Source organism: Rhinolophus hipposideros, assembly GCF_964194185.1.
Source record: "Rhinolophus hipposideros genome assembly, chromosome: 1".
Lineage (NCBI taxonomy): Eukaryota > Metazoa > Chordata > Mammalia > Chiroptera > Rhinolophidae > Rhinolophus > Rhinolophus hipposideros.
In genome coordinates this window covers 26,889,057-26,898,845 of record NC_138047.1, presented here as the reverse complement: position 1 = coordinate 26,898,845, position 9,789 = coordinate 26,889,057, and the positions used below count along the sequence as shown (strand labels likewise).

Sequence of the window (9,789 nt, the reverse complement as noted above, 5' to 3'; positions counted from 1 at the left end):
CCACCGAGGCATTGGACTCCCAGCCTCCTAGTGCCACCTCTTTACCCCGCTCCTCCCAGGGGTCCCGGAGCCGAGAAGGAAAGGAGGCGCGCGGGAAAGGAGGCGCTAGCGGGCAGGGCGGGCTCAAGGCGCCCAGGGGGCTGGGTCTCCAGCTTGGAGGCGGGGGCTCCCGGGAGCTGGCGGCGGGTGGGAAAGCTTGACCTGGAGAGAAAGAGAGGTGACTGCGGCCGCCGCGGGTGTCCCTCCGTGCGCGCTGGGCTAGCCTGCACCTCTGCGGACGCGCGTTACTGCGCGCAGCCGGGACCCGCGAGCGCCGGGTCTCTGCCAGCGGCCAGCGCGCCAAGGGCTCCCTTTCCCCTGTCCCGCCCCTAGTTCTTCCGCCAAAACCTTTGACCAGTGTCTCCTTGCCAACATTCCTAAATCTCCTTTGCCAGCTCTTTGCGCCAGGTAGGAATAAGGCTCTGCTTTCGGGTGTGTACCTAAACGCCAATCCCCAGAAGATGTCGTGACCTTTTCACCTTCCCCACGAACTCCTTCGGAGGAGGTCCGCGGGCATTTACCCCTGTCAAGGGCTTAATCGGTGGCCGAAACCTGTTTGTTCCCTGTTATATCCTTGCTATTTTTAACCGCAGGAGCTTTCTGCTGCAGTTCTGGGAAAGCCTCAGGAAGGGAACTGGGGGGCATCCCGCCCACAAGAGAGGACGCGCCGCTCTGGGAGGTAGGAGTGGGCGGGAGCTAAAGGGACGTCGGTGACAATGGCCTGCGGCCCGGAGGGGGCACCGTGAGTGCCCTGCCAAGAGCACATCTCTTTCTTCTGCTGCCACTGCGCCACCTCCCTTGGGATGCACAGAAACCGGGGCCACTGGACCCCTCATTTCCAAACCCGGATCACGTGGGCTCCGATACATGGGTTGGGTGGGGTCGGACGACGGCTGCCCCCCCCCCACACACACACACACAGCTGGCAGTCGCATCACCTCCCACCCTTCGGCGTTACCTCTGCCCCAGAGGAGAGGACACCAACACCGCAACGTGAGGCGGCTACCTGGGCACGGTGAGCGCTCGATCGCGCTCCTTGTCACCGGGAATGGAGGCCGTGATATGACTCGGCTTAACGTGGCAGCGACGCTGCCCACCGTTGCCCAGTTCTGGGGTGCGTATCCCGCTGCAGCCTCGCTCTCCGCCCTGTCCCTGCAGTCCTGACCCGGGGCATCGTGGGGAGCCCCGCGGCCCCCTGCTACAGGTCTCCGGCCGGCACCGCGGGGAATGGCAGGGGCTGACTCTGAGCTCCTAGCCCCGCGGACGCCGGCGGGGGGTTCAGAGCTGTGAGAAGCAGCCGCCACCTCCCGGGCGCTTGGCGCTCCTGGCGGCTGGATCCCGGAGATCCTCTGCGAGCTGCCTGCTGTCCCCACTGGGGTCCCGAGCGAGCCCGCGGAGGTAGGAGAGCCCAACACCGTCGGTGGCCCCCACCTCGTCTCCCACTCGCCAAGCAGACATGCCCAGGGCGCAGACCCCAGCGCCTCCCTACTGCAGAGATCCCTGCAGGGCCTCTGGCAGAGACGGACAGACGGACGGGAAAGCACACCCAGGGAAACTTGTTCCTCCCCGTCTCCTGTCAGACACTGACTGGCGAGCCAGTGCGGGGAGAGGGGCGGGAGGAAGCGAGGGAACGGCTCCAGGAGGGGAGGGGGAAGACGGGAGGTGGGGGAGGCGGGGGTGCAGTTGGTGAAACTCCTCTGCCTCCCGCTCATCTTCTCATTGCTTGCTCCTCTCCGCGCAGACACCCCGGACCTCCCCTGGGCGCCAGCTCCTCGGCTCCAACCGGTCCAGAGACAAGCCGGATTATTTTTTCTTTCTTTCTGGAAATTGGCTTGTGTGCTTCCCTACCTCCCTCCTCCCCCACGCAGCTTCCCCCACCCCCCCGCGCTTTTTTTTTTTTTTTTTTTTTTGAGACATGGCCCGGGCAGTGGCTCCTGGAAGAGGAACAAGTGTGGGAAAAGAGAGAGGAAACCGGAGCTAAATGACAGGATGCGAGTGACTTGAGACACAAAAAGAGAAGCCCTGCTCTCCGATCAAGGCATTGCCTCGCTGCTTTTCTTTCTCCAAGACGGACTGAGGATTTTACAGCTCTAGGCGGAGTTGGAGCGCTTGGGATTGTTTAGATTCCCCTCTTTGCTCTATTTTCCCCGCACGTCCTCGTTCTCCCGAGTCTGCTGGGGATCCGGCGAAGGGAGAATGGAGAGGGGGCTGCAGCTCCTCTGCGCCGCGCTCGTCCTCGCCCTCGCCCTCGCCCTCGCCCCGGCCAGCGCTTTTCGCAACGGTAAGTGACAGGCAGAGGCGCGCGTGACAGCGCTGGTCCGGGGCTCCCTAGCTGCCGGACCCGGCCCGGGCGAGGCTTCCCGCCCAGCCACGATTCACGCAGCGCTGCAGGGATGAAACCGGAATAGCCACCTCCCAGGCGAAGGAAACTTTTTATCCAGGCGGAGAAATAAAGAAATAAGACCATTCGGTTTTGGGGCAGGAAGATTTCAAGTCCTCCGGCTCCCTCCTGAAGTTGGTGCTTTGGCTGTGGGGGTTTTCCCACCACTGTTACAAGGCAGCGCTGCCTACCTTCCCATATCAGCACACCAATTATCTTAATAATGTTTCCTCCCAAAGGCAATTAGAATGAGACTCCCTTTCAAAAATGTGATGGCTGTTGAAAGTTAATGAACGCTTTACCGGGAGAACTTCCTGGTTCCCTTGCAGCTCCCCTGAACTGTTTCCTCTGGTGGGTGCCTGCAAGAGATAGTGGTTTGTTGGTTGATGGAACTCCCTCCTCAGCCTTTGTAAATCGTCCCTAATCTGTCTGAAGCATGAATGAAAGTTCATAGTGTCAATAAAGGAATCTGATATATACAGTGTAAGGTACCGGGATATCTGAAAATCCTTAACCTAGATGCAGCTTCCACTTAGCTTTACAAATCACCCACTGTTAAGTAAATGAAAGACTGTGCTGCATTATAAACAGTATACTGTAACCTAAATAATGTGTTTTAAAATGTGATCTGGTTGTAGGCATGTTTCATTTGCACTGTGAAGTACGAGAAGGCAAGAGTATGAAATTATCTTTACAGTAAATCTTCAGCGATTATTAACTAATTATCAAATGTTTACTTTTGTCTGGCTTAGATTTCAATCAAAGTAATTAGAAGAAAAGACCATCCACTATTTACTGAGGTATATTGTTTTAATAAGAGACCACAAGTGGAGGGGGTTCAGACCAAGAGGAATTTAAATCACGTCTTTATGGCGGAAGTTAATCTATCTAATATGCTTTTTGGAGGTTTTTTGATTGAAGCAATAGATTTCCACCCACGGCTACCAAGCAGTGTTCTAAAGGGCTTGGAAGCAAAACACACTCACAAATTTGTGAATTTGAAGTTCAATTTATTAATGAACCTGAGTTGGTGGCATATTTCTATAATCTGGTAGGGAATGAAATAACATTCTCTTCCATTTGAAAGAGCCCAAGTGGTTAGATTTTAGAAATTACAGCAAATCACCCTCCCCAACTCCTGAGATTAATCAGTTGCAGGGGTGATCCCAGAATGAATTTGAAACCTAATGCAAACAGATTTCAGACTTTAGGTTGTGAACTCTCTCTATATATGTATGTAAGTGTGTATGACTACATATATATATATATATATATATATATATATACATATATATGTATATATATGTATATATGTATATATGTATATATGTATCTTAGTAGAAATTAGAGGAATGCTAAGAACCTGAGCTTGTCAGGGAGCTTGACTGGTTAAAGCCATGTTGCTATGCTTGCAGTGACCACAGCCTCTGTAATTCAGCAGACCTCTTAAAGCCATGTCCACCTCCTCTGAGTACCAGAGTCTGCTAAATTAATTCATTAACCTTATTTAGGACTAATGGTTCAGAGTCATTAGAAATTGCTCTTTCTTAATCAACTGCTAGAGAGATTGAACAGAGCCAGAGAGTCTAGCAGTCCACATTATCTTATTACACTGTCACTTTCTCAGAAGTCACAGATTAAAGAGCTCTGGTGTGGTACGAGTCTACCTAAATGTCTTCTGAAGTGACTCTGTCGAGTGACTAGAAGCAGTGCTGTTTTATTTCACTCCTCTAACAGATGCCAGACTCTGCCATGATGTTCGTACAGAGCTGGCGGGGACCTAACGTGATGGGGTCACTTTCCAAGTTCTCTGCACGTTTAAAATAACCCAAGAGCCTGAGTAGAATCACACAATAGAGTCCAATATGATCATTAGCTGAGGTTCTGAACTCCAGTTGCAACATCATTTCTTCTTGGCAAACCGTAAGCTTTTAAAAGCCAAGGCAAAGGGAACCAGGATAAGGCTACTCCTGCTCTAGGAAACACAGTCAGAAACATCTAGTAACTGAGAAAAACAATGTAATTTATATTGTCTTCTTTTTAATTTATGGGAAATGATTTCTGTAATGCATGTAGCTTTATGCATTTTTGATGTGCACTTCATCTTTCATTTCCATTTGACCTGGTTTTCCTGTAATAAAATTCTGTAGATTTATAAATTCATGCTGAGAGCAAAGAATGCCATTCTCTTTCCACGGGGAATCTATTAGATGCAATATTAAAATCTATATGTACCATTACTGAAAATTTATGATTGATAGGCTTATATATTTCACTGCTTTCATACCTGTTCCTCTTACATAGTTTATGCACTGAATTTTTATTGCTCAAAATTAAGCAACAATAAATGTGGAAGCATTTCACGCTGAGGCTCTCCAGTATGAAATCCATCATAGAAAGTGACAATGAGAATCTACACCAAACAGAAAGTAGCCCAGAGATTGGTTTATTTGGCTTTTAGTGAATCACTTCAGCGATCGGATTTTTTGAAATGAAGCCTCAAAACTAGTCAGCTCACTTTTCCCAGAATGTGAGAATGGGGCTTACCAAACGTGATAACAGACCTGTGTGGTGGCTTTTTTGTTTGTCTGGTTATTTTTGTTTTTTTGTTTTCTTCCAACATGTAGGTAATTAGAATTAATGCTGTGTGGCTATTTATTTTTCTTTCTGCCCAGTTGCTTTGATCTGGCCTCCAAGCCGGAGCAACTTTACTTGGAGCAGTAGAGTAGAATTATTTCTGCTTCACCAAATACACTTTGTTCTGTGTTGATCTGAATCTCAAGAGCAGAGATAACTCAAAATTACTCAGATTTATGGGCAGATAAAACAACAACAGTAAAGGTTTGTCTTGGAAGACAATCCCCGCTGATCAATGACACAGAGCAGGCTTATCATCAAAAGCTACACAAGGGGTCGAATGGCATCATTTAGTCACCTTCCACTTAGAACTTGCTACTTAATGCGATTACATTTCTTGGGGGATAATTAAGTCTAGCAGAAGCTCCCTGGGGACCATGTTAACATCCATTTAGGGAATTTAATGTTTTTAATCTTAGAAGACCTTTTTCTTGGGACAGGAGTTTGTGAGGATTGGGGGTCAAGTCCTGTCAGAGCTCAGTCCCCTTTCCTCCTGAGCCAACCTTCCTGGGATCAAAGCGTTCCTTGGTGAGGTGTTGCTATCAGCTCCACTTGAAGGACCTGAAGGGGCCTCCCGGAGTTCCCCATAAGAAGTTATGGAATGTTTAATAGCTGGTAATTTATATACAAAGTTAGAACACCTAACTGGTTGTCAGGGAAAGATCTAGTAAAATGTTATCTTTATTACAGATAAATGTGGCGATATTATAAAAATTGAAAGCCCGGGGTACCTTACATCTCCTGGTTATCCTCATTCTTATCACCCAAGTGAAAAATGTGAATGGCTGATTCAGGCTCCCGAGCCAAACCAGAGAATTATGATCAACTTCAACCCTCACTTCGATTTGGAGGACAGAGACTGCAAGTAAGTGAGAATGTGTTTGAACAGGGCACCACAGCACCATCTAGTGGTCACGAACGTCTAAGGGGGACAGTCTGTGCGTACAATCTGGGTTATAAATGGATTCAGGAGTGATTCCAATCTAGGCCAGATCATATGTCAATGGTATGGAAATTAAATTATGTTAAGTGATTTCTGAGTTCCTTAAACTAGGAAGATTATATTTAAATGTGCAATCGCTCATATTCTTTTTCCTGTTAACACTTTTGGTTTTGGAACTCTTGTGTTAAGAAATGTATGGACATGTTTCTTTTTTTTTCCTGGAAGGTGTTTTAAGAACCATATCTTACTGAGTTTGACATGACAAAAGCAAATTGTCACTGATAAAACATAGGAATAAATCGGATGAGGGGCTTTTTACGGTAGATTAATGATTGCAAGTCTCTTACGGAAAATGCTAAAAATAATTGTTGGCGCACACTGAATACAATGGGACTCAAATATGAATCAGTGTTTCATCCATCTGCTTTAGTTTTACTAACTCCTTATATTGTTAAATTACTAAGCATTGTTAAGTTACTATGACAGATTTCATTATTATGAAAACATTCTCACTATAGAGACAGTCTAAATTATATTTCCTCACTTTGTGTGAAAGAACTCATGTGTAGCTTTCCACAGTATGGAAAGTATGTTTTAATGTTGCAGGCAGCAGTCCACGAAGAGCTAGATTTACTCTTTTCTGAGGACATCCCGCAGACTTCTCTGTCTTGACCACATCATCCCATTCTTCTATACTGCGCCTGGTATATTCTCCAGAGACTTGAACCTGAATATCAATCTTTAATGAAGTTTAGATAAATAGATAGTTTTAGTTTTAGCAAAGTAGAATAATCTATTTAAATCTCAGTTCTAAATTGTATCTCAACGACTGATATGTTTCCCAAATTTTAAAATGGGTCAGCTTGATATAATTGTATACAATGTATGTAGTTTACTACTTTGATTGGATATAAACATTATTATACAGGCACATTCATTATTAAAATTACTCTACCTGCAAACACATAATCCTTTTAGGGAAGAACAGAATAGTATGAAACTGTTCTCACCTGCAGGAAGTCCTCAACAACCTTTTGAGTTGGTGGGCTAAACTATTTTTTCATGGTTAGGGAAATAAGGTCATCCAGTTAATTCAACATTCTATTGGCTAGAGAATTAGCATACATCATATACTGTTGATCAATTTCCAAATAATTAGCATACACCACAGTGTAATAAAATTATGCCGATTCTAATTTAATTTTTATTCTGTGATTCAGAAGTGCTTCAGGGCATTAAATTGATTTTTTAATCTTGTGTTAAAGTTGTCATTACTAGAGTGTTACAGTGACTGCTAGAAAACAGGAAGTTCATTGTGGTGTTGTGTGTGTGTGTGTGTTTTGCCAATATTCTGTATGGTGGTTTTTACAGTGTCAATCACCTAGACAACCTAGAGACATGCTCTCTATTTCATTGTATCTTATTTTACTTTTGCTTTTTGATAATACTTAAACTGCTATAATATTTTTAAGAAACTCTGATAAACCATACTCAAGTAATGACATTATTCCTAAAAATGAGGTGTTATTAAATTTCAATAAACTTATGTTTACTAAAACCTGATCTGAAAATTATGACCATGTATATGTTTAATATAAAATAGCTAAAGAATTCAGAATAGTTAGTAGTTATTTGCAATGGTACTCTGGTACATATTTAACAACTGGACCTTGCGAGGCTGTGGGTCAAGTCCTTATTTGTAATATTTGCCAATTTCTGCAGTGTAAATGTTCCCTCCATGGCCAGTTTCAAACTACACATGTGATGTCACTGTGCATAGACCTGTGACACAGGTGTACAGTTGGTTCTTGTGAGCTGGCTCATGCCAGTTCCAGCACACAACTGGAGTAGAAGTGTAAGAAACGGAAGCCAGTTGAATGAGTTAATACATGTGAAGTGCTCACAGCAGTGTCTGGCACACAGTAAGCCTTTAAGTCGTATTTGCCATGCCACGAGGTAAAGCAGAGTGTGGTGGGATTGGGGGAGCACCTTTTTAGTTTTCTTTTTTTAAAGATGATAAGCAAGCGGTTAATTACAATAGAAAGAGACAATTTTAGTGATATTACCAAGGTATTCAAACTGACATGGCCAAGAAGATTGTTTTTGTAATGATAGTGAGATTTTTTTTTTCCAATGCTACAGAGTAAGGCGGTTTCTTAATTATAGTAAATGAGGGTTTGTTCTTTGTGAAGGTGTCATCTCCTGGCCAGTCTTAAAAGGCCGATATTTTTAGCCTTATGAAGTCAGTGAACATTATGGCATTGAAAGTATCTTTGTGCCATGTTTTGAAGTGTTGCTACCTGATCATTTTATCAATGAAAATTCCAAAAATGGTACAGGAAGATCAACTTAAGACATTGCAGTCACTATCTTTGCAGACTGATTCATATGACTCCTGATCATTATTGAAGGCTGTAGTTGAAATTCTGCAAATGTGGCATAATTCTTGCCTCCTTTTGTAAAGGCCATGAGGAGAATCCACAGCTTTAAAACTTACAGGGGATAGAATATCCTAGAAAAAATGGAAACCACCAGGAACTCTAGAAGAACAAATTCATAAACTTCAAAAGTTTATGTTAAATGTGTAAAACCATAGTTTTTGGGTTCTGGTTGTTATTGTTGTTGTTTGTAGCTTATATTAGGCTACTTCCAAAATTGTATTCGAAAAGATACAAAAGTAGTTATAATAAACCATATTCATAGAGCTTGTAAGCTTTTAGTTACCTTTCCGGTTAAGAACAAGCTATTGTCTTATTTGAGATGTTTAATAGCTTTCACTTTCTCAGCTATGTAACATGTCTATGTTATATGTCCAAGCAGCAAGAAATACTTGTTGCACCAGTGTCTTAAAGTTGCTGGTACTGGATAATGAGGTAGTGATATGAAACCTCCTTGAAATGTTAAACTCTCCCCTCAGAAGTTACCATTTTTATGGTATCTTTAAAAACTAGGTGATCGTTTGAACATTTGGAAACGTGAAACTAAGCATATGTCAAACTAAATATATTGATTCAGTAATGGAATGATCCACATATAAATACACCCTGTAATTTTTTTGAAACTGTCAGTATTTGTATAGTCAACTTTCACCATGTGAAAGCTCAAGAATTCGATTCCTTAGTACATTTGCTTATTGAGAAACATTCTTGAGACCCAAGTAAACAATTATTTTTCTGTAAGGTATAGGGATAGATAAGTAATTACACAGATGAGTTCTGGTAGAAATAGAATTTTTACTTAAATTTTACTGTTTTATTTATAATTAAATAAAAAACTATTTCATAATTTTAACAATACAATCAAATGTATTTTATTTACTTATGTGATTTATTTATCACAACTTTTTATGTGACTAAATACCAAGACTGACCCAGTACATGAGTAAACTACGGATTTAACCTTACAGAAAGTACTTATTGGGGGGGTAGAGGGGATCTGTTTCCCTTAGAGAAAATGAATTTGTGGAAGTAGTGACTGATAGTTTTAAAATGCAACCATCTATGTTGGTGCCACCACTGAGTCAGGTTTCATTACAAATAGGCATCAAAAACACAATATTATAACTCCCTGAATTCTTTTATTGAACAAAGTGTGGTATCGATCAATCATTCGGTAGAGCAGAGAGTAGAGCATCTGTCAGCAGGGCTAACATGGTGCTAGGATTTCTAGCTAGATATACTGCCTGGTTTTATTGTTATGTTGATATAAGAGAGGGGGGCTAGAGAATGTTCTGAGAGGAGGAGAAGGTGTTAAGGAAATGGAAGAAATCATTTCTCTTTTTTTTCTGCAC

At 43.4% G+C, this 9,789-nt stretch overlaps 1 protein-coding gene across 9 annotated transcripts in view; it reads left to right on the top strand.

Moving 5' to 3' along the window:
* The first annotated feature begins 203 nt into the window (after positions 1-203).
* Positions 204-9,789, top strand: part of NRP1 (neuropilin 1) — a 144,195-nt gene continuing 134,609 nt past the window's right edge. For 4 of the 9 annotated variants that reach the window (XM_081046557.1, XM_081046556.1, XM_081046554.1 and 1 more), the window contains exons 1-3: positions 765-1,153; positions 1,781-2,320; positions 5,747-5,921. In XM_081046557.1, coding sequence (XP_080902683.1) covers positions 2,236-2,320; positions 5,747-5,921 — 260 coding nt within the window. In that variant the 5' untranslated portion in view covers positions 765-1,153; positions 1,781-2,235. Of the gene's footprint in view, positions 448-632; positions 1,438-1,698; positions 2,321-5,746; positions 5,922-9,789 lie in introns of those variants that run through there. The other 5 variants (XM_081046559.1, XM_081046553.1, XM_081046551.1 and 2 more) reach the window with 4 other exon arrangements.